Below are 26,740 nucleotides of genomic sequence, written 5' to 3' on the forward strand. Positions count from 1 at the left end.
AAAGGCTCTGACAAGCCGACTTCAGTGAAAATAAAAAAATATCGATGACGACGAATTCGAGTTTTTCGGACGGACGATACACTGACGGCGAGCTGAACTGAAACGGCACTGTGCCGGATGAGTGTGAATGCTTCCATACAAAACAAATGAAATAATTTCAGTGTCCGTGCACGGTAAAACAATAAACCATTGATTTTACAGCATAAACAATTGCTTTACAACTAGATCTATGGGTTACAATACATTTTATTGTATCTTGACAATTTTTTTTCATTTCCAACGATTCAATCTATTGTTTCTACGATTCACAATTGAATATATTGTACACGTGGTGTTCCAAGAAAACATGTATGAGAAGATTTTATGATTTGAATTGCTACGATACTTATATGTACGAGATTCGATGTGGACCCCCTACTTATATGTACGAGAATCGATGTGGACTCGTCTGAATCGTGTCACCCCTACGATGGGAAGAATAAACCTTATTCTGGCTTGGTGCGCCTAGGGATGTCGGAAATTTTGAATTACTCGATTATTTAATAATCGAGTATAATTTTGAAACTAATCGATTGAATTTTATTCGATTATCTGGGTTAATAATCGATTACTCGATTATTCATTCGATTTTTACTATGGGATTTTTTTAATTATTCGATTAGCTCAATAATCGAACATTACACTGAGAAAAGAACCATAGTAACCGCAAACTGTTTTTCATTGTCATTTCTACTATACGCAAAAATAGTAGCAAAGAGCATGATATATGACTATTCACCATCTGTATTGTATAAATTACTAGACAACAAAGACTACGACTTGACTAAACTATTTGTATTAATGACTTTTCTGGCATGGTCATACTGACAATGGTAGTCATCTCAAATATAAGAACAAATAGTTAAACTCACAATTTCTAGTAAGGTGAAATTGCTCTTGAGCCTTGATATATGAGAAGCGAAATAGTTATTGCTACCATGTGAATATGTTCACAGTATAATAATGTTACCATAAATAGATACATGGTTTGATAGACGATTATGAAGTTTGAAAACACTATTCATGTAGTCCATATCAACAGAATTTATGTAGTAATCACATTATCGTGTATTTTTTTGTTTTTTAACCGACTATGTATTTCATTTGTGCTGACTATACAAATTGTCAATAAACGAATGTTCTATATTATTGTCACATAAAGTTACAATATAACAGAAAATTTCGTACGTGGGTAACACATCAGTGATTGATATGAAAAAAATATTTTATATGATGACTTTGTGTAATTTGGTAGGTCTTGCAGGTGAGTAAAGTTTGTAGCCTTAATAGTTTCCGTCATTGAAATTCAATTTTTCAACCATTTTTCCGGCAACGTGTTCTGCTGATCTTCAGCATTGTTGAAACAACCACTGCTTTTAGTTTCGAAATAACTAGAAGTGAAATGTTAAAAATACCATGGCTCTGGTTATAGCGAAAACTACAATGTAAATTGTTAGTAACGAAAGTCTTCGTTTCGTGCTGATAACGTGAATTCGATCTTCGTGAGTTCTCGTCCTCGCTGGAGAACACCAATGTTATTGGTAAGACTGGCTCCTCCTGGCTCCTCTCTGGAGCCACCAATGTTAATGAGCGAAGACTCTTTTCTAGAGTCACCAATGTTATTGACCGCAGAGATTCCTTTCTGCGGCCACCAATGTTACTAAGGGGTATCTGGATGAAGCCTAGTGTAATTGTTTCGCAGCCGGATAGCTCTCGTAGCGGTCTATCCACCTTGAAATCAATTCCACTTGGGCTGTTTTCGGATGAGTAACAATTTCCCCCTGACTGCAGTGAATTGCAAGTGATTTATTCTAACAAAATCTTAACTATATATACAAGTATTTTTCTTACAACAAATGTAAATGTTGCGCGACATTAACCGCAACATTCTCGGTTTTCCCTTTCTATCCCATTGCGGGATCCTAACTCACACTGATATCTAGCTATGTCAGCGCGCGCATCTAGTTTTACCTGCTTGTTTACAAAGGTATTATTTAACTCATACATCCTGGTGCGCGGCTCAGACCGATGCTGTTTGTGTACATATTTTAGTCCTTATCGAAAGCTGAGCGGAAAGATTTTACTGCTCTAAATGTGGAAATTCCTATATTTGGCCCTAGACCCGCTTGAAGAGCGGCTTGTCTCGGCTTGCACACAAATCATAAATCTATACCTGCTTTATTGAGGTACTACAACCGCTTGAAGAGCGGTTTAGTTTTGTTCATTATTTTCTTAATACTTTACAATGTCTAGACCCACTCTTTGGGCCATCGGATAAATCCCTGTGGTTTAATAATAAACTGATATAATTGAATTATTAAACTGATATAATTGCATTACTAAACTGGTCCGTAACATTCCGGCCCTGATAAATTATTAAATTTATTAAATATGAACGGACCATTTATATATGATTCACTTTCATTACAGCTGTGACTCGACTTCTGAGTCAGTAGTTCTAGTTGGATGACCTCTACGACGAGCTATTGATGATCCCTCTGCGTTGGACCTGGTTCCGATGTTCGACGTCTTCTGGTTAGATTTGTGTTTCAGAATTTTGCACATCAGTAAAACACAAAGTGCCGTTATTATAATTCCGATCAGGAATAATAACGCACCAATCCAAATACGATGATAAGTGTTTATCGGTGCCTCAGTTTCCACTATATCTAGAAAATTCTTGTAAGGATTCACCGACCATGGTGTTGTTGATCTTTCTGTCGTCGTGTTGTCAATATTCAATTCGATGTCAATCTGTGACCTTGGCTTAAAATAGGTAAACGTTGCCTTGTTACTAATTTCCATGGTTGCATAAATTGTTTCCTTTTTCGCTTGTATCTTGCATTCTGGTGTCATCTCGACAATTGCTGCTTCGTACGGCGGTGAAATTATTGTATTTTCACAATGAACTACGATCGTGCTGGGATTATTCGTATAATAAAGTACAGAGTTCCGCATAGGAAGATGTATTAGTCGTGTATAGTTACCAGGTAATCGATTAACTATACATCCGATTTTTGGTTCCACATGTAATATTGCAGCAGATATGCAGTCGGGTGCCTTTAATATTTTTGGTTGATTCATGATAAAATAACTGCTGTTTAATGCTACCATTTCCTTCGTCGAGTAGAAGTATTCTCCTTTGACATTTATAGCAATATATGGGTTTTCTACAGAGATTATTGTTTTATTCTCGTGATGTGGAATGGCCACTACATTGAAAATTTCATAATTTTCCTTATTTATAATTACCGTCGTCATGGTAATCATTATTGTGCCATTCACTATCTTTGAATCATATTGAATTGCAGAAGGGTGATCTAAAAGCTTATATCCATTCGGCAATTGCTCAGTAATGTTATGCAATATTTGCTGAAGTTCTATTTTATCCAAAGGATAGGAACGAATCCTTCTATATTTTGCCAATATTTCGTCGATTATTTCCCGAGCAAGAAATACTATCTCCATGGCTTTTCTTTGAGTAATAGCTACACGGTCTTCTGTATAATGAACCTTAAGTTTATTCATTCCGTCATGAAGGATAGAAATCCTGCTTGCAAATGTGTCTCCCATCTGTGCTGCTTTTACATTCATTAGGTTCACAGAATGTGTTATTTTATCGAACCTTTTATATTCGTGTATGCGCATAGCTTGAATTTCGTCATCGACATCGTTTCCACCAAATAATAAGTCCTTTAGAAATCCTAATATTCCTCTTCCTCTCTTTTTCTTGTAGAATACTGAATCTCCAATTTTGCATTACTTGCCTGACGTTGTAATGATGTTACTATTTGTTCCATATTGCGATCTCTTGTTAGTTTTTTCATCGTAGCCAATGCCGTAGATAACTTATGGTGAATTTCATCAATAGTATTCATGTCCTTTTCCGGGATCACTTGTGTATTTAGGTTCGTCTCCCATGTTCCATAATGGTTTCCATCTTTTGAGGATGCATGTTCCATAATGGTTGAAAATCAACCCGTCCTCTTCAATTGGTTTTATTTTCAAAGTGCTTCCTAATGATAAAAGTGTTACAAACATAATTATTAATTTCGGTATTGTACCAGTGAAGAGTCGAATGCGCTTTTTCTTTTTCACTAAACCATTTGATTCTTCCTTCAATTTCATACTATCAACTAGTGCTGTATCTTCTTTATTTTGTTCAAAAGAAACTGTTTCTGATATCGCCTCGGTTTTATCAATCGATTTTGTTTTCATGTTCCAAGTAACTGCTGATATACCAGAGTCGACTGAAGATGATTCGATGACTGTTTCGAGTTTTCTGATTTCTTTCACTGTATTTTGTTTACAACCTTCTTCCTTGGTGGGATCATCTTCTCGATCAGTGTCCATCATTTGCGCGTCGACATTTTCCTTCTCAATTGGTGTCGCAATTTTAACAGTCTTGTTATATACCATTACTTTCATGACGTTGGTTTCAGGCTGCCCTCGGTTGTCACAATCTCTCCACAAAATCCTTTGAGCATGTTGATCTTCTGGACTTATTTTGACTTGGTGGAACATCTCCTTGATGCCTCCACAGACCGCAATTGCTCCTTCCCAGAATCTTATTAATACGCCAAATAATGAAGTAGTGGCGTCCGGCCCTGATAACAAGGCTGAGTTAAAAGAAACTCCCTGTACACTAGCTGCTGCATCAAACACCAATCTTGGTTTAGGTGGTAGCTTGTTATTCCAAACAATGGAATGTGGAAGATAGTAAACTCGTGGCTTTAATTGATTAAGCTCTGACTGTGTTAAGTTGCGTATATACCCTATCCTGTCGTAATCGGCAATTGTGTTTTTCGCCCAGTGTTTCAACTCAGGATCTCGTAATAACGTTCTTTCCGTTGACACCAATCTTCAAATATGGATATTCAGTCTGCAGTTTTTTAACATCCATTGATTGCTTAGGCAGTTGAAGATTGCTGATCGTCCTTACACCCTTAATAGTGAACTCCTTGTTGGATTCGCCATGAATTTTAAGTTTAACCCGGCGGCTCTCCTCCTCATTTCTGGTGACATTTTGTGTCCATTTAAGCATTAGTGGATCAGACCTTCCTTGTAGCTCTAGTTCTTTAGCCGTATTTTCGTCGAGTAGCGTGAGTGACGAACCGGCATCCAAAAACGCATACGTTTCAATTTTCTTATTCCCGTTGCGCAAAGTTACAGGTACTATTTGGTAGAAAACGTTTTGTTTGGTGTGTTCGTGGTGGTTATTTAATTCCACCTCTTGAATTTCTTCATCCTTTGGTACCTCTTTTTTCGTGTATTTGTTGTGTAGTAACGGGTGATGCTTTTTGTTGCATCCATCTATTCCGCAGCATTTGGTTTTTCTACAGTCTCGCATTTTATGATTCTTAAATACAAGACAGCTCAAACATAGTCCTGATTTGAAGGCCAGATTGTTTCTTTCTTCTGGCTTCAATGTTTTGAATTTGGTGCATTCAGGTAGTGTATGACCATCACTACACATAACGCATTTATCTGCATCCTTGCTTTGATGCATGTTTACATGTATTTTTGATTTTCGCTCTGGTTCTTTATGTGATGCGATCATCAACCTGCTAGTTCTAGCATGAGGCTTTAGCCATTCATTTAGATCCGATAGTGTTTTTATCGGTGTATCATCTCGGTATTGGTCCTCGTGCCATTTTATTTGTAAACCATATGGTAACTTTCGTACCGTGTCTTCCACAAGTCTGTGGTCTATTAGATACTCTTCTCTGTCTAAGAGTGATACGTTGCAGACGAGATTATCCAATGAATCGGATATCTCTGCTATCAGATTTCGATTATCCTTTTTTATATTAATCAAATCTGCCAATAATTCTTTATAGACTAGTTCGGGTCTTCCAAATTTTCCTCTAGTCTCTTTATTATTTGATCCACACTGTTTGGATCCATCATTAGTTGACGCACGCTTTTCTCTGCGTTGCCGTACAACACAGTCTGGAGTCTAGTGAGATTCTCCAGATTGTTAAACAACCCCTCTTTGGTTGTTTCCAAGAATATTTTCTTGAATTTAGGCCATTCCTTGGCCGAGCCTCCATATTTGGGCAAACTCATAAGCGCTTGTCGTTTCAAATAAACCGTCCAATCGGGCTCTTGTTTGGTGGGTTTTATTCCTGCTGCCGATGTACCTGGTACAGGCTCTTCAGTTTCTGATTTAATTGTCTGTATGGATTTTATTAATTGTTCCATCGCAATTCTATTTTCCGGAAGTATTTCCTGGATGACATCTTTATTTAGCGATTGTTTTTGTTGTGTTTTCAATTGAATAAGTTCCCTTTCTGCGTCTAAACATTTAGGGCATATCCATCTTTCTTCCTCTGGTGGTGAAGTTGAAAGTTTCACACACTTCAGATGGAACCATCGATCGCATTCGTCGCATGCGATCATGGCTTCTTTTTTATCAGCTGCCGTACACAGACGGCAATTGCCATGGGGGTTCGGTCGATATGTCGTGAACATCATTTTCCAGCTGTGTTTAGTTCACGAGATTTCCCTTTCGTTGGTAACGAAAGCCTTCTATCGTGCTGATAACGTGAGTTCTCGTCCTCTCTGGAGCCACCAATGTTAGTAACGAAAGTCTTCGTTTCGTGCTGATAACGTGAATTCGATCTTCGTGAGTTCTCGTCCTCGCTGGAGAACACCAATGTTATTGGTAAGACTGGCTCCTCCTGGCTCCTCTCTGGAGCCACCAATGTTAATGAGCGAAGACTCTTTTCTAGAGTCACCAATGTTATTGACCGCAGAGATTCCTTTCTGCGGCCACCAATGTTACTAAGGGGTATCTGGATGAAGCCTAGTGTAATTGTTTCGCAGCCGGATAGCTCTCGTAGCGGTCTATCCACCTTGAAATCAATTCCACTTGGGCTGTTTTCGGATGAGTAACAATTTCCCCCTGACTGCAGTGAATTGCAAGTGATTTATTTTAACAAAATCTTAACTACATATACAAGTATTTTTCTTACAACAAATGTAAATGTTGCGCGACATTAACCGCAACATTCTCGGTTTTCCCTTTCTATCCCATTGCGGGATCCTAACTCACACTGATATCTAGCTATGTCAGCGCGCGCATCTAGTTTTACCTGCTTGTTTACAAAGGTATTATGTACTTCATACATCCTGGTGCGCGGCTCAGACCGATGCTGTTTGTGTACATATTTTAGTCCTTATCGAAAGCTGAGCGGAAAGATTTTATTGCTCTAAATGTGGAAATTCCTATATTTGGCCCTAGACCCGCTTGAAGAGCGGCTCGTCTCGGCTTGCACACAAATCATAAATCTATACCTGCTTTATTGAGGTACTACAACCGCTTGAAGAGCGGTTTAGTTTTGTTCATTATTTTCTTAATACTTTACAATGTCTAGACCCACTCTTTGGGCCATCGGATAAATCCCTGTGGTTTAATTATAAACTGATATAATTGAATTATTAAACTGGTATAATTGCATTACTAAACTGGTCCGTAACAGTAAATAAAGATTCGATCATGGTTAGCCTAACCATCTCAATCGTATTAGTTATTAATACAATATACTGTTCAATATTACTATTCTAGAGCCGATACCATTTATAGTAAACATGAACTTGACTATCGTTGAAATCATCTGATTTAATAGTCGGCTGAAAACCACTATACTCGCATGGTCAGGTTGGCCCTCTATATAGTAACTGTTACTATAATATTTTTCTGAGTGTAGTTTTAGGCTAATCGATTAAATATTACTCGATTATCTGGGTTATTATTCGATTACTCGATTAATCGATCGATTTTACGACATCCCTAGGTGCGCCAGTGACATTATAGTTTGCATTGTTCAGACAACAATGCGGCAGGGTTTTTTTTTTCAAATGAGGAATTCCGGTGAATCTATTTTTCATAGCCCGTCGACAATTTTTTTTCAAAAGTGAATGTTGAATGGTGGCGTATTGGCCGTTATCACAAACGCGTGAGTTAGAAGAAATGTGAAATTATCCAGTAATTTTCGGTCATTGTGTACATGTGTATCATTCACATCAGCCACAGGGCCCACAGGGTATCAGCTGTCAAAGTTTTTGTTTTGATTCCAATCTTGATTCATCGTTATAATTTCTTTTCTCGCAATTAGCTCAACATTTCTATAAATCCCATTACAATAAGTTTGTAATAGTAAATCTTATTCCTCTAAGTGACATACCGGAATGATGGACTCGGTAGGTTTTATCAATCTAACAGAATTAATGTTAATTGGAAGAGAAAATCATATCGTTGGTCATTTACATTTCCTTAGAATGATCCGGAGTCGGCAGACTCGTGTAGTCTTACGGAGGAAGAAGTCGAGCCAAAGCTCAAATATATACGGCTTTCGAACGATTTAAAAAGTATCCTCAGCGAGGAAGCGGTCAGTTGTATAGCTGTACATTCAAGAGTAAGTATAATTATAGGTTTGTACATCAACTTAAATTAAATACTATAAACAAAATCAGCTGATCGGAAAACGTATTTATTTTTATTCTGTTCAGTTTCTCTGCTTGGGAACTCACTGGGGGCGAATTCATATGCTGGATCATCAAGGAAACCGTGTGGAAACACTGATTAATTTGAAACAAAATCCACACATTCTCTCGGTGAACAAAATATCCGTCGACAGTAAAGGAGAACACATTGCTACTTGTTCAGATGATGGGATGGTCATTATCAGTGGTTTATATTCGGATGAAAATAATCAAAAACTAAATGTCGGAAGAGGTATCAAGGCAGTTGAACTTGATCCTTCGCATCATAAATCCGGTTCGGGACGAAAATTTCTCATAGGCAAGTCAACGCTTGTAACGATAGATTCGTAGCTAAAGACTTATTTTTTACAGGTGATAACAGACTTGTTCTCTATGAGAAAACCTTTTTGAAAGGACTAAAATCTACAGTGCTTAGTGAATCAGAGGGCGTCGTTAGTGCCATCAGATGGAACGGCCAGTTTGTGGCGTGGGCAAGCTCGTTGGGAGTCCACGTATATGACTTGAACGAGCGATGTTCACTAGGGTTAATCAAATGGGAAGATCCGAAAGAGTAAGTGTCACCGGAAAACTACGAATAAGAATTTTGCTAATTTTTCTCTTGGTTTTTTTGTCAGAGGGAAACTAACAGACTTTCGATGTAATCTAAATTGGTCGAACTCTACTACTTTACTCATCGGTTGGGTTGACACGATTAGAATATGTGTTATTAGGAAGCGTAATCCTGTGGAAGTATCGACACGGAATCTTCCGGAGTACATTGTAGATCCCAGTAAGTATAGATGATAGTAGTATGGAATCGATTCTAAGCATAATGGATTGTAGTGTCAACATTCCAAACTGATTTCTACGTTTGTGGCATTGCGCCTCTGGAGACCCACCAATTGGTTGTTTTGGGGTACTCCAAAGAACGAGATATCGAAACAAATAAGGCCCTGAGGCCGATCCTGTGCGTCCTGCAGTACAAAGCTATCGATTATATTGAAATTTGTACGGACAGTCTTTCGATGAGAGGGTAAGTAATATTGGTAAGCTCATATATCTAACTGTAATAGGCTGATTTTTACAATGTAGGTATCAAGAATATAAGTGTGATGATTATCATCTGGAATGTTTAATTGAGGAGAATCAGTATTTTATAGTTTCACCCAAGGACGTAGTGGTAGCTAGTCTATATGAAACAGACGACCGCGTTCAATGGCTGATCGAGCACGGGTGAGTCTTTTTTGAAGCCAAAAAACTTTTCTTGCAAACTAATTTTGAAAAAAAAAATTATATATTTTTGAAAACTATATGGTTCTGATTTTATGAGCCAAATGTTTCGTGAGTTAATAATTCGCAACGAGAGTTAAATCATTTTTTGAGTCATGGGAATGGGAAGAAAAAGGGACCCGATTAGATTCGAAGCAGAAAAACCCGTCAAAAATTTCCTTCCTCATGTTCTATAGTATATTCTCCAGTACTTAATTCGATTTCTTTCAACAAAAGATAAAACGGTTGCTGTCTACACTTTTGTTTGGTTTAACATGGATCATCGTTAAGAATTAACAGTCGGCATTAGCTGCGTTTACAGATAAGTCACGAATTCGGGCTTGTTTTATATCACAATTTCTTATATTAGCTGGTGCTAGGGTGTTTTCGCCTGCGTAATACTTTCAACTTAGTGTTTATCCTGTTGAACTAACGTCCGACAGCACTGTGACGGTGGGACGGTCCAATCGTAGAAGTATTCTTTCGGACGTTGTGTGTCGGGTTCTTGTTCCTCCTCGTGACTACACAAGTCTCCCCGATGGATCTCCTTCATCTGCTGAGCGGTACGTTTGTGCAGTACTAAATGGTAGGTTTTACATTTTCTTGGCATCCAAGCCGTGTCGAATCGAACATCATGTCGGCGATGAATATTTCCGAACGACGAAAGCCAGGTTCCAACGGCCATATCTTCACTTTTGTAAACAGTTAAGGTTTTTCGATAGGCGGCAATGAATGAAACTAGATTTTTCGACAGTACATATCCTCCACCCAGAGCGTACGGAAGATACCGGTCACAGAGTTGGTATTTTTTTTCCTTCCAATGGCCATGCTGCTGAATTGTCGCCGCCCCTTTAAAATAACCCCAATACAACTCGGTTGGTTTTGTGTGACTTAACCGTACTCGGTGTAACTTTTCATAGTAACTCAATAAATCCTCAGATAGAAGATCTAGTTTAACATAGGAATCGTCGTCGAGTTTCATCAAATATTTGAAATCATAAACATCGTCTATTTGACTCATACTGCGAATGATTTTCGTTGTTAAATTATCGTACGAGTCCACCAAATCATCCAACTCAATTACATCGTTGAAGACGCGTTGTTCCTCATACACAACCTTTCGCTCCGCTCGGGACAAGCCGTGCGTTCCAATAGCAAACAGTGCTTTAATCTTAAAATTTATAACCTTGATGTTTTTTATCTTACGCTTTTGCAGCTGCTGGTAATTATCTAACAGCTCCTTTTGCTTCTCAACTGTTTCCAGCTGCAAATGCTCCTGGTCGTCATAAAGAGGCACATAAATCGCGTCATCTTGGTAACTTTCGTTCAAAATTCTTGGTCGCAAATTCAAATATGTTTCCCGGATAACGGTTCTGCGTTCTATGTTTCCCGGAGCACTCACAATCAGCAACATTAAAAAGTAGGAGTTCTCCGGTTGATAATTTTTTGTGCTTGATTCACAGCTATGCTGTGGTCCTCCGATCAATATCGTTAGCAGTGCTCCCGCCACAAACGAACAAAATACCGGCAACATTCCAATGCAATTCCGTTTGTGAAGATGCTGATAGCGACCGAATGCCATGATCGTATTCCGGCGAGGCCTGCTTTTGCCTGTACGCCTCGTATGAGATTGTATGATGCCAATTTTGAACAAACACAAAATACTCTGCGGTTGACTGTATAACTAGTATATTTTACGAATGGTGAACTTAAGTATGCACATTCAAAATCATTTTACCAAATATTTATCTTCATCTAAAGACTAATAAATGAAGTACAATATAGGACCATTTTGTTTGCATTATTTAACAATACACTTCGAGTGTCAGTACTTTACACGCTTAAAATATGTTACTCAAAACTGAGTAAGAACTTATTAATATTACACGCTCTTTAAACATAACTCATGGTTTGAGTTGCGATTACCCAAATTCATAAACTGGAACAATATGTCAAAATTCAATGTGGACTAAAATTTCATTAAAAAAATTACTCAGGCCATGAGTTCTCTCGCATTTATTCATACATAAGAGTAAGCGTTGAGGCGACGACACGACCAGGCACTTCGAAGAAAAAGCGGCCTGAAAAGTGTTTGTTGATCATTTACCATTAGTTACCATAAATCAAGTGACCCCTTGCTAATAATAAAAATTAAATTCTCGAGCAACACTGTTTTAGTTGCTACAAACAGTTGCTAGGAAACCCAGTATAAATAAACAAATAGTTTGAAAAATGTAGTGAAATCGTTCGTGTTAATTCCGCAACGACACGTACCGTTTTGAAAAAAAAAACGGAGAGAAACTAATTGCTTATTGCGGTTTCCTAAAGTCTTACTATCATCAAAACAAAAAATAATCTCCAAGTACTTCGTGAAACTACAGTCAATAACATCAAATATGCGTACACGTCTTCTGTAACATGGAGCTGAAATGAAGCTCAGTAAATCCTAACCATCCAGGTCGATCTAGCATAATAGGTTGGAGATTTAAATCGACAGAGAAACAAAGATGTTAGACTAACTTTACTATGTCGTACTTTTTTGTAATTTTTTATTATTTGTAGGTGTCCAAATAAGGGATATTTTCAATGTTTTACACAATGCGACTCGAAATATATGCTCAAATTAAATTTACAAAAGTATATTCAAATACACTTGTACGAAGAGTGTTGTGCAGTTCATGACTGTATAATCAAATTTAGCACATGCGATTCGGTTTTCTACACAAACAAATCACAATCACTAACTGGAAGATCTCTAGACTGGAAGTAAATCAACTGTCTCAGTCTTAGTCTATACTCAACGAATACCACTGGCGAAGAGAAAGTTACTTGTTTAGAACCATTAAACAACTTGTCGATTGATCTGCTCTATATAAAAACATTTTGAATTCAAAATCATCATAATTTAAGATTGTTGTCATTAAGTTTTACAACTATCGGAATATCATGCTTTTGTTAGAAAATGTGCAAACGCTGTTTATTCAGAGTATAACGTAATTTGATTTCACCTACTCTAAATAAATGACAGCGAAACTAGCTATGTTAAGTGTGAAACAAGTGAAATGTTCAATGACGTCGTTTTGACGTTAGACGATCGTTTTGAAAGATACACTGTCGAATCAATGCAAAATCATAATTTCTTTGCCAAGAAACAAGTTGAATATCAAAATTCGCTTGTTTATTTGATTTTTCAGAGTACATTCAAATTCAGTCACAGAATTTTTATATGATTTTGGAAATAAATATACTTTCGCACAAAATTCACGAGTCTGTAGGGTTTTTATAATTTAGTTTTAACGAATTCACTAATACTCGTAACCGACGTTACAAATGAAAATTTTCGCCAGAGAATTTCTCTTTTAAATTCTGGATTGCTGGCTTTCATTTCTTAGAATATTTGTCCTTCTGGGAAGCAGCAAAGAGGGATCGTCTCAAACATTTTCTTATTTACAATCTAATTAAGGCTTCGAGTTAAAAATAACCAAGGTTACGGTAACTGTTATTCGAAAAACAACAGTTTTCGGTCTGGGTTGCCAATTTAAAACATTTTTCAAATGATTTCATTTTGACATTACCAGTTATGGAGGGGTAGGTAAATTTACGATACAGTTTTTATGGACGAGTGGCAGGTCGTGTCGTCGGTTGAGGTTTCAAACATTTGGATGAAAAAATGCTTCTTGCAGTTCAGTGTGTTTTCATTATCGGAACATTCTAATCGAATTTAGGATTGCAAGAATACGTTGTTTTTCATTGCCGTTTCTAGATTCGATTTTTGAAAACAGGAATCATCAATCATAGCTGTTTTCAATATAAATTTTGTGGTTTCAATTATGCAAAGTGGGACGTCTAACATTAGGATATCAAAACCATTTCAACTCGACTCCAAACCTATCAAAAGGAAATGGTTTTGAATCACTTTTTTGCACTTCCCATTTAAAAGAAAGAAGAATAGATTTAACTAGAAATCCAAAGGAAAATCAAACTTAAATTCTAAGCTAAGCTCATTTAAATTAGGAAAAAAATATATTATTCTTATCTTGAGTAAATAATTCTCAAATTTTGACAGCTTCGTCCCATAACTCAAAAATAAGTAGATAGTTGGTAAATCTAGCTTAGAGAACGTGCACGTAATCAAAATTAGAGCTTTCACCTGGGACTCAGAAATAAAAATTAAAAATTATAAAGTTTAAACCGTCTCAAAATTTATGTGAGTTTAAATGAAATAATTCCCTTTATTGTTTAAACAATATTACAATTTTTTTACAGATACAAGTAGAAGATTGAACAAAAAATTGTCTTTTTATTTTTTCAATAAAGCGGCTCTGCAAACAGCTGCTCAAACTCGTTCGATTTTTCGGTGAGTGTCATCATTTTATGGAAACCAATCATCGGAAAGTGAAGAGAGAAACAGTTTCTTATTCTGTATCGAATTGGCTATGGTCTGAACTAGAATGAAAAATTTCCCCCGAGAAAAAAAACAAATGGCGCCATTTTTCGATTTTTGGCCCGTTTTTTCGAAATAAAAGTATTTACGAAAAAATGTTCGAAAACTGAACGCCTACCTAAATGCGAGAGAACTCATAGTCTGAGTAAATTTTACTTAAACCCGAACTCAAATTTTGACATAGTTCCAGTTTACAAATTAGAGTAGTCACAACTCAAATTGTTAGTAACCTGTGTTAAAAAAGCGTGTATGTAGTTACTCAAACTTGGATGTGTTATTTATTACATCTATGATAATATAGCTGTTTTTTAGTAGGACGGAACTCACATGGACAGCAAATGGAGGAAAACATCGATGAATGTTCCGAATTAGGTTTTAATTTCTATTTACAAATTATCGTTTACACTCCGATCAATATTTGATGAGTCGATGGATTGTTGGTTAATCTTTGAAACGTATATTATTTTTTTTTCAAAATTAGAGTTTCGCCCTGTTTTCGTCCTATTATCGTCTTCGTCCTATTATCGTCTCATTTATTATTTATAGTAATGAAAAAATCGAAAACCTATACCTATATAATAATGCTATATTGAATTGATTTTTACTCTTCAGTGTTGCCATTTGTATGGAAATTTTTAAAAAGTACATTGTCACTCTGACCAAGGATGGCTTTTATCGTATCAAAGAATGCTCACTCGCAACTCTTCCACGATTAAATCAGTGCCATTAAAGAGAATCGGAAATCATCGCAACAACAAAAAAAAAACGGCATGGTACATTTAACATAGAATAGACGTCTGAGAATCAACGGCTAGCACGCTGCTGTGGGGATTCTCTCTGAAGCAACAAACGGTCGCTTATTCTCGTTTCGTGATCCGATTCTGTATGGGCAGTGGATAATTGCGATAGAATCATTTTACTATTGCCGCTTATTCTAACTATGTGCTTAGAACCTTTGTATAATTTGTGCCTATGAAAATGTATGTGAATGCTTCACACAAGGGTTTTTAAATATTGCAACCTAGTATGAGAATCATCAAGTCGAATCATCGATTCGATTTTCTGCGATAATTGTCAACTTGCGATTCTCTCTTGGTAAATTCCACACAGCGGCGATCATTATCAGACTGAATTTTTTTTAAGGGCGTGAAATACTCAGAGTATGAAGTGGAGCGAAGAAATGTAGAAAAATTCTCTCGAGGTTCATGCATTGAGAGACTCGAATTCTTGTAGCATCTTCTACCGGATTGAAAATGTTGTATACAATATAGATAAAAATCGAGCAGCTTCTGTCAAATTTTCAGCAATCACCAACACTGACTTTGACAGTATACCTCGTATTGAAAAATGTGTCCTCGAACATTTGTCAAAGCATTCCGTATTATAATTTGTATTTGATAGTTTGGTCCTTTTTAATTCTTTGTATTACTAAGTTTAAGATTTTTGCAGAATGAAAATTTCTAAGCGAAATTGTAGGATTTTGAAGTAGCTTCGACAAGGTTATAGGTAAAATAATATTACTTAATTATTGAGTTCGATATTGCTACTGTCGAATCAAAATTTGTGTGAAATTAATTGCTATTTTCATGCACAATTTTGTGTACGGTTTTTCACTATCTATCTGATGCAGATATATTGAACTGATTATTTTTAAAATTATTGTTTATTTTGTGTTATATTTTGTGATAAAAGTTTACTTGTTCTCGTAATTTCGCATCAGAAAATGTTACAATTTAGTTACAGTTACTCATTTAATATGAGAAATCAATTGTGATGTTTTGAAATCAAATATTGAAAGTGTTTGATATTTTCTATAGATGTTTTCTGGTATTGAATGAATATTTTAAAGTACTTTCAAATCTTTGATTGAGTAATTAACATTCTGTGCCAATGAGAAGTTGTTCAACTTCTCTGCTGGCTTATGCATCAATTGGTCAAGTTCATCCATTCATTCATTTGTCCATGATCCATGTATACTAAATTTTATGTTTTTTTTTTTTGAAAAAAAGTATCTTTCATTACTTCGCAATTTTGTCATTTCTTTCTAATTAGGGTTTCGAATTTAATAAAATTGAAGTTAAACAAAAACACATAAGTCTACTAATAGTAAAAATGACTCCTGAGGCTAACTCAATAATGTAATTAGAGAATAAAAAAATATCGGTGCGATGTCTGAGTCATTTGAGTTCGAATGACACATTGTATTGATGAAAGTGCGTATTTCATCCCTTTCATTGCTAATTAATGTTTGTGTATCGTACAGTTTTGGTTCCGCCAACTTGTTCGCAAGTCAAGCTTTTTCTTACTTCTTACTGGACATTTGTCCAACGTTTAATCGGCCCCCCTGTGACGACGCCATCTTGATCACAGACTCTCATAGTAACAGACTGGCGAACACTTCTTAGGGAGCCAAACGAACCGTTAAATTCCCATGCTCTAGCACGAAAATTAGAGAGTTCTCTACGATTCTCTCACAACAACTTGTCGGTTTATCTAAAAAATAGAAGATAGTGTTTTGGGATATCAAGTGGAAGTATTTTTCACAATTTGATGGCGTTTTTCATTCCAACACCGTCATAATATTGCATTTCTGCTCGAAAGTGCAAAATCAGAGCAATCCTCGCCACCAGTGTTTTTCAATGAAAAACGTCATGAGAGTCGCGGTGGGTATCAAAACATCGCAGTGTTTGAGGCTCAAAACATGAGGAGCTCAACGTAATCGGTGTACTTTCTAATGGCTGGTGCTAACATACCGGTGTCAGATGGCTGGTTTTATCCAATACCAAACGATGACTGCTCACTTTCTAGCGACCCTTACACGAGAATTCTCGGGTAATTTTTCAAAAGGGCGTATAAGCAAGTAACAGTTTCTCTTTAATCACTCTCTCTTTCAATTATTTTGATGTGGTTAAAAAGATTTTCTTTGATATCACTATTCTGTTTGGAAGTCCAAAATTTCGGGTATCATTTCATGCAAAGAGTTGAGTGATAAACGTGGAAATCACTTGGTAATTAATAGAAGGGAAAGTAAACAAAGAGAAAATGTCACTTGCTTATACGCCCTTTTGGAAAATTAACTTAGAATTATTATTGTCATTTAAATTACTTTACTTTTAAATAAAGACACTTTTAATGATCGTGTAAGGGCTGCTTCTGACTTTTATTGTTACTCAATTTTTGAGTAATCAGATTGTTATCATTTAAGTCAGGAGTACTAAGCGTGTAGATCTAAGACGTCAAATGAAAGAAAAAAAAAAGAAATAAGTACATCAACAACAAAATTCAACACTGAATTTTAATGTTGGTTGTATTTATGGGAAATAATAATTATTAACAATAGTTATCAAAAAATTGTTAAAGTATATGCCATTCTACTGCACATTCAGCTGACGCGACAAAACCTAAGAAGATACTCGATTGTGAAAATGAGCCGATGTTGTGTGATCTCATGTTTGAACAAAAGAAGTGAGAAACAAGTGAAATTTTTCAACTTTCCCACGGACCCTACGATGTAAGTAAATTGAATAGCTAAAATTTTTTTTAATCTAAAATCTTGCCCACAACGTTGATTTCAGATGTTCGCAGTGGGTCGAGTTTTGTCATTGTCCAGAAACGTTAAGAAGGTTCGAAGAGGGAGGGTCGACTGCTATGCGTAAATTTGCTATTTGTTCAGAACATTTCGAGCCAACACTGGTGAAAACTGCGGGCAAAGGACACCTACCGAATGATGCGGTTCCAGACAGTATTGGGACAACTTATATGACTCCTACAATGCTACGAGAGAAAGGTTTCAATATAGAAGAAGTACCTGTTAAAAATGAACCTGTACACGAAATTTTTCTGGATGCGACATACGCCCCCGATGAATTCTTAGTAGAAATGTTATGTCCAGAAGAAATTAACGAGGAATCGGACAACGATATAATGTCAATGACAGCGAATTCTCTTGATACAAGTGTATCGCAAAGCACTGAACAGGAACGGAGCATTACACCTACTGCTAGCATAGTTTCGAATAATATCAAACAAAACAGTATCTACGATAAACATGCAAGTGTAAAATGTAAAGGGTTTTGCAAGTCAAGTTACAATTTTAGAAGTCGATATGAAACACAGAGAAATAAAAATCGAGAAATCCAAGTCAGTATAGAAAAAAGCAAAATTAGATTGGCTAAAATGACCGCAAAAGTTCAAAAGATGGCAGACAAGGTGGCATTGAAAAGGCAAAAGCGTGATCAATTGAATGAACGTTATAAAGAGATGCAAAAGCTCAAAGAGGACCTCAGTCTAGCCAGTATTATGGACGTCGATGAAAGCGAAGATGAAGCAGATTTTGATGAATCGAAAGCATGGTGGTGATATTTTTTTGCGACATTAATACAAATATATATATGATGAACAGCAAATGCGTTTCAATTGAATTTTAGCTAGAATCAGACTCATCATCGGAACTTTCGTCTGAACTTAGGTTTATCTTTATATTTTTCTGAACAGCTAACTTCTTCATTTTAATTTTAATTCTTTTCGTGCTGCTCTTTATTCTTGCAAGCGCTTGATGACGATCTCTGTACGGAGCTCGAATAGTTTTAATCTTGTCCTGTATTTCATTATACTGTTTAACCAGTTCGGCAGCCCGAAACCTCTCTTCGAAAAATTTTGATTTAAATTGTTCTATTTCTTCACAATTCGGACAAAAAACTTCTACCCGTTCATCCGGCGTACTTACAGTTGGTTTTACAGTATGCTGATGTGTCAAACTATTTGCTAAAACGAGTGATTTTCGAGTAGCCCCTAGTCGTGGAATTTTAGTCAAAATTGAGGGAATACTTCCTTTTTTCAAACTGCAAATAAATTTAAACTTTATTTAAACTACCTTCTGCAGTAACATAAACTTTACCCTTGAGAAGTGTTGGCTGGGTTATTGAAGCAGCTTTTTGAGAAGTGGTCTGAACATACATAGTGTGCCGAAGTATGCAAAGCTTCCGTCCCTCGAAGTACCAGCACATCATTGAGAACGTCTTTATTACAAAACTCAACCCATTTTTCACATCTGAAATAAATGTATGAGTTTATACTCTTTGGGAAAACGATCAATGAAAAATTGGAATTGATTTTAGATCAAGAAGATCTTGAAAATTTCAAATATTTCTTACATCTCAGGGTTCTTCGGAAATCGATACATGGAAATCAATTCCACCAAATTGCATTTGTTATAACAATTTCGTACAGAGCAATATTTTTTCCCCATTTTTTAAAAGGTCTTGGCTAAATCTGGTTAGTTTTTATAACTTTAATGACACAAAACGGACAAAATATTAAATTTTTCTGGGTAACAGCCGTAAATATTATAAGCGAAAACAATATTTTGACATTTAAAATTCTCTACACGCTTACTTGTGGCAACTCAATTGCCCATAATAGTGTTTTACCCAAAAATGGGTAATACCCTGCGCGGTGACAAGGATAGGGCGCTGCAGCAAGTGCTATCGTAGCCAACATCTGTGGCATTTGGTGGGCAATCAGAGCGCTCAGAGTATGGTAAACAAACATTCGAGCATTTCAAATCGAGTAAAATCTTAATTTCCTTATCGTAGTGATGATATTCGATAATTTGCGGGGAAGTGCGGTAAAGGGTACTGAATAAACAAGTAGTTTGTAATATCAAATTTTTTGATAGCCATTCTTCTTCACTGTTTTGGTCTTTGCAGAATGATGCTGGCCACAGTTTCATGGCGATACCGATTTCCAATAAATAGTCCAACGGAAGAACGATTCGGGACTTTCGTTTGTTGATTTTGAAACGTCTTTTTTTCGTTTAACAAAATCGGTTGACAGAGATCCCTTGTTGATCAGTTCGAAATGAATTCCGAATCAAATTCGAGGGGGCGAAAAATTTTAGTTCAGAATTTCATATGGAGTTCAGCATGAAACTCGGATCAAAGCGGACTCCAGTTCCACAATTGATTCCGTATGAATTTCGCCCCCACCCGATAGATTCTCGTGGAAAAAATTTACGGGTTGTGCACTGCTTATTTGTTATGACATCAAAGGTAACAATTCGTTGTAAGTGAAAACCAAAGATTGAATATTCGTTTGGGTTTTTCAATATGATGAAATGACGATTTACTTTTAGATGGGAATTTGTTATTTAACTTTTTTCACTGAGATAGCAATTTGTTCTCAACTGCCATAAGCATATGCCATTGAAGCCTCTCCTGAAGGTGTGCATTTAAGTTCTCACAGAGCCAAACTTGACTGAGAGAACAACAAATTTCAGAGCTGAGTTGAGTGATTTCCTCACATCTTGAATCTAAATACATGCAATATCTGTGCACAGGGCAAAGTGCTCGAGTTCAGTGTGCCACATATTGGCTTTAGTTGTCATTGGCCAGCAAGCGCAAGAAGCTTAGAGTGAATTTGGGTACTGTGGATAAAATCGCTCATTATTTTATATTCGGTACCATCCGACCTGCTTTCATTGAAAAAATAGAGATCTAAAAATAATTGAATGCGCATGGGAATGCAGTTAATTCCTTCAATTTGACCGGTTGTGCAGTGCACGAGGTACACATGAGGACGAGACACCACTGTCTGTTGGGATCGGCTGAGAAAAAGCGAACTGAATTGTCAATTCGTTTTTTTTATAGTCATTCGATTTGGCCCGTTTTTATTCTGATATTCAGTTAAATTCCAAATAAAAATTTTATAACTTAATACACTAGTTTAAATCTTCAAGTTTTTCGGTTATATAGAACTTGTAAATTACCAGTTTTGTTTTAAAATTTCAGCCTAAACTTTTGAAATTTGCTAGAAATTAACAAAAAGTTCTACCTTAGTTTGAATCGTCAATTCCTCTTGCAAGATTGTAATTATATGGTGTAAGTCGCCTGACTTTTCATTATCGCATTCATAAAGTGAGCGAAAAATCCGCCTTCGGCTCATCGGTGCATTTACAGATTATGTCGGACTGCTAATGCCACCACGTGGATGAATAATTTTGGTTTTCAAGATAAGACCAGATCTTGACGTTTCATGTATTTCTAAAATATTTGGCACAAAACAAAATTTCGGGAAGTCCAAAATTTTCAAAAGATCTCGATGGGTTATGATTTATTAAAACTTCTGGCAATAATATTTTTCCTTAGTTTTGCGGTTTTTCATGTAAATTTTCAAACTTCTGCGGTTTTTATGAGATTTCTTTTGAGCGATACGTATCCCCCGCATAAAGAATGTGGGTGGATAATGCTAGAGACATAACTGCACTAAGGCAAAATGAGCAGTGCGGTAAAATTTCATTTTCATTCGAATATTATTAGATGAAGATGAAATTTATGGCCATTGACTATCAGCATCCCTTCTCATTCATTTGACTTTTGCTGCCATACTCAAATGAAACTCCCAGAACTCATCGTCAATTAAATCATCGCATCTAGTCGTTTGAAGTTTAACTTGCTCAATTTCAAGTGTCAAGTAGTCTACCTGCTTCGATACCTTCGCTGTTGGTAGTGAGCAAGTTCGGAAGAATAGGCATGAAAATCAACACGACAAACCAAAATTCTCTCCGGCCAGAATTATAAATAGAGGGTGGCGGTTCTCATTTGAATTCGCGATTATCACCAACAAGCTTAAATCGATAATTTTCGACTGTTTGAAACGTAATGAAATGTGTTCCAAAGTATTAAAAATGAAAACAGAAAGAGGAAACAATTAATTTATGCTTATTCTGTAGTTGATATTTTAGCTACCATGACTGATTTGCCTTTGAAGTTGCTGCTTCGAATCGAATTATTAACTAAGAAAGTAAGCAAACAATTATTTAATGTTTGATTTACATTGTTTCTTGAATTTTTTTAATAACAGAAAAAACTTACAAGGAGTAATCAACACGAAATTGGTGTTATCGACCAGTGGAAAGCATTATCGCGCGGTACCGGGTACCCTCAAAGAGTGATCCATAACATGATCGAAAAAATCTGCAATATCAGTAGTATTGAAAATGGATTTCGATACGCGAGTGGAATGCGTAGGTTCGAGCGCAAATACTCATCTTTAAACCCATTTCTTATTCACCTTTCAATAATAGAATATGGACTTAATGGCAAAAAGTTTCTTCATTTCTTCATCACTTCATCATTCACTAATAAGGAGCAGAGATCTGTAAAAGCGTTGTCATATTCTAGCCTATAAACATATATCTTATGTGCGAAAGCAAGGTTCACAATCACGTTGCATTACACGAACTATCAATATATGGCATGTTCCGAAAACCTCGTATATGGAAACTTTTTCAAAGCAATGAAATTGGTTACTTCAGCATATTTGCCCTCAAGTTTAAAATTGTGTTTGCAAAATAGTTCCTTATTTGTTTCGTTATAACCCACCCTCTTATATATCGAAATAATCAATTTAAAAGAATATTTTCGCTAATGGCACAACTTTCTTGTTATCAGAAAAGATTCCCCCAAAACTAACTGGGCCAACATAACGAAACCTGAGAACCTAACAAAACCCATTAGTATTCGCCAGAACAAAAATGTATAGAAGTAAAAGGCATTTATTTCAATCTTCGCCCTCTAACGCATTTCATTTTTTGCATAATAATAAACAGTAGCTATGGGAAACTAATTTTGACATTTCAGCGTTGCTAGTAATATGGAAAGTTCGTTAGAGTACACTGTCGCTCTGACTGTGTACTCTTGTCTTACCACAGTACCGAATATGATAAAACGTGTCCTCGAAAATTTGTCGAAGCATTCCGTATTATAATTATTATTTTGGTTTTACTGCACTGAAAATGAGTAGTGAAAATCATAAGGCAAATCTTATGATGCATAAAAAATCCCCAAAATCACAATTTCAAAAGATTAATATGAGAAAAATACCTCTATTGTAATGTTTATGACTCTGCAATACACATCTCAACTATCACTATTATTTTTTTGCTTATGAATTATTGATGAATTTCAAGTATATGAGAGAGGTTACGTTTCTCATACAAATTTCGCATAATGTTCCTCAAAATTTCGTTTGAATTTCATAAGGCTTTTTATTGGAATTCCTATTTTCATGACGTCATAAGGCGAACTTATGATTCGCATACGATACCCTAAACATATTCCACCACACAAATAAAGCTGAACAAATGAGAGTGAAGCAACATAATGAACATTGCTTTGGTTGTTTTTTTATAGATTCGCCTACTCAGTGGAGAAAAACTTTGCATAGTTGTTTGGAATTATTTTAATGATTCAAAAATTAACCGATTTGTGAAATTTATCCGATATTTACAACTGTTGAATATTTTTTTCAAATTAATTTATCTTCACCAGAACCCCAATTATGGATATTTAGAAACTGAAACTGAATTTTGCAACGAAATTCGAAACCTGGGAATGACACCGAATTCAGTTGCAAAATTCAGGCTCGGCATCCAGGTCAAGGATTTAGTCCTAGAATTCTGAAAGTGAAATCATTTTCAGAGTCCAAGTTCTGAATTGAAAATGAACCTGAATGAAGGTACTGAAATCAGTTCCAAAGTCTAGCTTCCGAACCCAAATTCTGAATTCAATTCCAGCATGCAGGTTCTGAATTCTGGAAATGAATTCTGAAACAAAATTTAAGAAATCAAATTTGAAACTAATTTCAGGAGGTAAATTCGGAAACTGAATTCAGGAACTAAATTATGGTTCATAAGTCAGCTCCAAAATTCTGGTTCGTAGTTCAGATGCAAAATTTTGACTCCGGACTTAAGGGTCATCCGCCTCTTCGGGCAAGAAAAATTGCATTGTTAGGTATTGAACCCTTACGGGCTGCATTGAAGGATTCGACTTACCCATCACGCTATACCCGTCCCCATGCCAGAATTTTGAATATGAATTCCTGAATCAGAATTCTTGATACATATTCCGAACCTAAATTAGGGCACTACATTCAGTTCAAAAATCTAGACAAGAAACCAGTTCCAAAAATCTAGTTCCATAATCTACAATTAGGATTCAGCTCCAGAGTCTTAGCCTTAATTTTAGAACCTGTATTCTGGAACTAAATTCTTAATTTGAAATTTCCTGAATGTCCTAAAATTCAGTTCAGAATTTATTTCCCGAATCCAATTGAAAAGATGTTTTCACACCACGCAGAAGGTCTTATTTTCCACTCAGAACGTCGTTGATGTTGGTGGAAGGCTCTCACCACGAGAAATATATTTTCTTCCAATTTAATTTCTTATGGTAACAATTTTCATTTCAGTTCTGTGAATGTAACAACAACCATACAAGAACTAGTTAATAAATTTGTTTCTGAATTGCATATTCCTAAACGAATAGTTGAATCTCATTTAAATTCGATTTCTGATTTGATGTTTTTGGTTCTTTTGAAGAAAATTTGAACAAGCCATGGAAGTGATATCCAAAAGCGGTGGCAAATATTCGCTTATAACGGTTGCGCGCCTTTACCTGGATCACCTACTCAGTCTACAGCAGTACGATGAAGCCGCCATACTGTGCCAACGTGCCTTCAAAAACGATAAACAGCTGTGGGAGGAAGAGGTCTACAAATTTGTCAAAGTAAAGCAGCTCCGTTCGGTTAGCGAATGTATACCGCAATCGGACACGTGTAAACTGAATCCGCATGTGTACGAAATGGTTCTGTACGAGTATCTACAATTGGATCCGGAAGGGTTTTTGCGACTAATCAAGAAATGGCTGCCAGGGCTGTACAATACAAAGGCAGTGATTAATGCAATCAATGACCATTTCAATAAAAAGGATGCAAACGTGTTGCTGGAAGCGTTGGCGATACTGTATTCTCATGACAAGGACTACGATAGTGCGTTAACAATGTATCTAAAGTAGGTTACGCTATCTCTGAGAGGTAACTAGTGATTGACTATAACTTTTATTGATTTTAGGTTGCAGCATAAAGATGTCTTTGAACTGATTAAGAAGCATGATCTTTATATGGTAATTAAAGACACGATAGTGCAATTGATCGAATTAGATAGCGAAAAAGCAATAGCCATGTTATTGGAAAAGAACAAAATTCCCGTAGAAGTTGTTGTGAAAGAACTGGAAAGTAGAGAAGACTACCTGTACAAATATCTAGACGCATATGACAAAATTGATAGTTCCGGAAAATTTCATTGGAAACTGGTTCGTCTCTACGCGACGTATGAGCCCAGTAAACTACTTCCATTCCTGAAGCGCTCAAACAACTATCCTATTCAGGAGGCCTTCGATATCTGCAAGGAACTGTTGTTCTATCCGGAAATGGTCTACCTGCTTGGTAGAATGGGTAACACAAGGGAAGCGTTATCCATTATAATTCATAGACTGGATGACATACAAATGGCGATTGACTTTTGCAAAGAACACGACGATATGGACCTTTGGAATGATTTAATTAACGAGTCAGTCGACAAGCCGTATATCATGACAAAATTACTAGACGGTATTGCCGGATTCGTCAACCCTGAACTGTTGGTCAACAAAATCAAAAGGGGACAGGATATTCCGGGTTTGAAAAATTCCATCATCAAGATGTTGTGTGGGTTCAGTTTACAGGTTTCGATACAGGATGGGTGTAATCAGATTCTGGTATCGGATTATTTTGATATGCATGAGAGATTGTCAAAAGTTCAGCAGAAAGCGTTGGCCGTTACTAGTGAAAATCTTTGTGGTTTGTGTAGGCGAGATATTATCGTAAAAGGTTGCTTATTGCCTACATTCCATATTGCAGATTTTTCGACACATATTCTTTTTTTTTGCAGATCATCTAAGGGCAGACATAGTGGTGTTTAATTGTCGACATTTTTTCCACGAGAACTGTTTGCCAGATAAGTATAGTGTAGAATTTTGTACGGTTTGTAAGTCGCGAAAACCGTAGCAAGCTGCAAGCTTGCAGGTGTATATAAATCAGTAAAACTGTAGCAGTGTTAGTGTAAATCATTAGCCTACGAATATTTCAGCTGTTCACTCTTCTCTAGTGTTAAGTAAGTCTATTTATTTTTATATACAACCAATAAAATATTTCTCATGAACTTTCAGCCTTTTATTTGATTTTCCACATTATTTTGTAAGCTGGAATCAAATTTGTTGAATGAATCAAACTACGAACAATAAAGATTCAAATCCAATTCCAATTGTAACAATTTCCCTTATTCTAACAGAACGACGTAATACCAAAGATAAATAATAAAGACTGTGTATATAAATATTTTTGAAAAATGTGGTTCGTTCCCGGTACCTTCTGAAATCACCGCACTCGCCGCTTGGTGGAGCGCGAGATTAATTGCATTGTTATCATTTCTCAACCAAAGTGTGCCATAAAATCTTAATATATACAAATGAGCTACCGAATCGAAAGGGTTCTCACGGTTTGACATTTGCATATATGATGGTAACTCAGCAGTGCAACCAATTTATCACCATTGGTGCCAGTTTCACGGAGGACCGTAGAAGTGCGCTAAAAAAAGATCGTGACTGTCATTTCTGGAAATTCGTTTGT

The 26,740-nt window shown here is 36.2% G+C and overlaps 4 protein-coding genes across 5 annotated transcripts; 2 read left to right on the forward strand and 2 right to left on the reverse strand.

The window, feature by feature from the left end:
* The first annotated feature begins 7,900 nt into the window (after nucleotides 1–7,900).
* LOC131429828 (vacuolar protein sorting-associated protein 41 homolog) lies at nucleotides 7,901–26,273 on the forward strand. 2 transcript variants are annotated; one of them, XM_058594221.1, is made up of 11 exons: nucleotides 7,901–8,087; nucleotides 8,160–8,244; nucleotides 8,322–8,459; nucleotides 8,554–8,845; nucleotides 8,899–9,097; nucleotides 9,162–9,316; nucleotides 9,370–9,559; nucleotides 9,619–9,759; nucleotides 24,615–25,085; nucleotides 25,146–25,942; nucleotides 26,004–26,273. In XM_058594221.1, exons 2-11 carry the CDS (start codon nucleotides 8,233–8,235, stop codon nucleotides 26,117–26,119), a joined length of 2,511 nt encoding a protein of 836 aa, XP_058450204.1. In that variant the 5' UTR covers nucleotides 7,901–8,087; nucleotides 8,160–8,232; the 3' UTR covers nucleotides 26,120–26,273. The 2 variants fall into 2 exon arrangements, with proteins under 2 accessions (XP_058450204.1, XP_058450203.1); XM_058594220.1 differs by lacking the exon at nucleotides 7,901–8,087 and having other exon boundaries at nucleotides 8,098–8,244.
* On the reverse strand, nucleotides 9,969–11,634 carry LOC131429829 (beta-1,3-galactosyltransferase 6). Its single transcript, XM_058594223.1, has one exon. It carries the CDS (start codon nucleotides 11,375–11,377, stop codon nucleotides 10,205–10,207), a length of 1,173 nt encoding a protein of 390 aa, XP_058450206.1. The 5' UTR covers nucleotides 11,378–11,634; the 3' UTR covers nucleotides 9,969–10,204.
* LOC131429830 (uncharacterized) lies at nucleotides 17,499–18,620 on the forward strand. Its single transcript, XM_058594224.1, has 2 exons — nucleotides 17,499–17,750; nucleotides 17,815–18,620. Exons 1-2 carry the CDS (start codon nucleotides 17,665–17,667, stop codon nucleotides 18,596–18,598), a joined length of 870 nt encoding a protein of 289 aa, XP_058450207.1. The 5' UTR covers nucleotides 17,499–17,664; the 3' UTR covers nucleotides 18,599–18,620.
* LOC131429831 (THAP domain-containing protein 1-like) lies at nucleotides 18,663–19,578 on the reverse strand. Its single transcript, XM_058594225.1, has 3 exons — nucleotides 19,393–19,578; nucleotides 19,137–19,289; nucleotides 18,663–19,080 (listed from the first exon to the last, which is right to left on the reverse strand). The coding sequence occupies exons 1-3, from the start codon at nucleotides 19,485–19,487 to the stop codon at nucleotides 18,663–18,665; spliced, it is 666 nt and encodes a 221-aa protein (XP_058450208.1). The 5' UTR covers nucleotides 19,488–19,578.
* Nucleotides 26,274–26,740: the final 467 nt, after the last annotated feature.

This window comes from Malaya genurostris, chromosome 2 (assembly GCF_030247185.1).
Source record: "Malaya genurostris strain Urasoe2022 chromosome 2, Malgen_1.1, whole genome shotgun sequence".
NCBI lineage: Eukaryota > Metazoa > Arthropoda > Insecta > Diptera > Culicidae > Malaya > Malaya genurostris.

Bases quoted from the DNA above. Each gene is read 5' to 3' on its own strand.
- LOC131429828 (XM_058594221.1), top strand. The intron at 8,460-8,553 runs GTAAGTATAATT...TATTCTGTTCAG, and splicing joins GTATAGCTGTACATTCAAGA to TTTCTCTGCTTGGGAACTCA. The intron at 25,086-25,145 runs GTAGGTTACGCT...TATTGATTTTAG, and splicing joins GCGTTAACAATGTATCTAAA to GTTGCAGCATAAAGATGTCT.
- LOC131429829 (XM_058594223.1), bottom strand. From the start codon at position 11,377: ATGGCATTCGGTCGCTATCAGCATCTTCACAAACGGAATTGCATTGGA.
- LOC131429830 (XM_058594224.1), top strand. From the start codon at position 17,665: ATGAGCCGATGTTGTGTGATCTCATGTTTGAACAAAAGAAGTGAGAAA. The intron at 17,751-17,814 runs GTAAGTAAATTG...CGTTGATTTCAG, and splicing joins TTTCCCACGGACCCTACGAT to ATGTTCGCAGTGGGTCGAGT.
- LOC131429831 (XM_058594225.1), bottom strand. From the start codon at position 19,487: ATGGGGAAAAAATATTGCTCTGTACGAAATTGTTATAACAAATGCAAT. The intron at 19,290-19,392 runs GTAAGAAATATT...CATTTATTTCAG, and splicing joins TTTCCGAAGAACCCTGAGAT to ATGTGAAAAATGGGTTGAGT. The intron at 19,081-19,136 runs GTAAAGTTTATG...ATTTATTTGCAG, and splicing joins CCAGCCAACACTTCTCAAGG to TTTGAAAAAAGGAAGTATTC.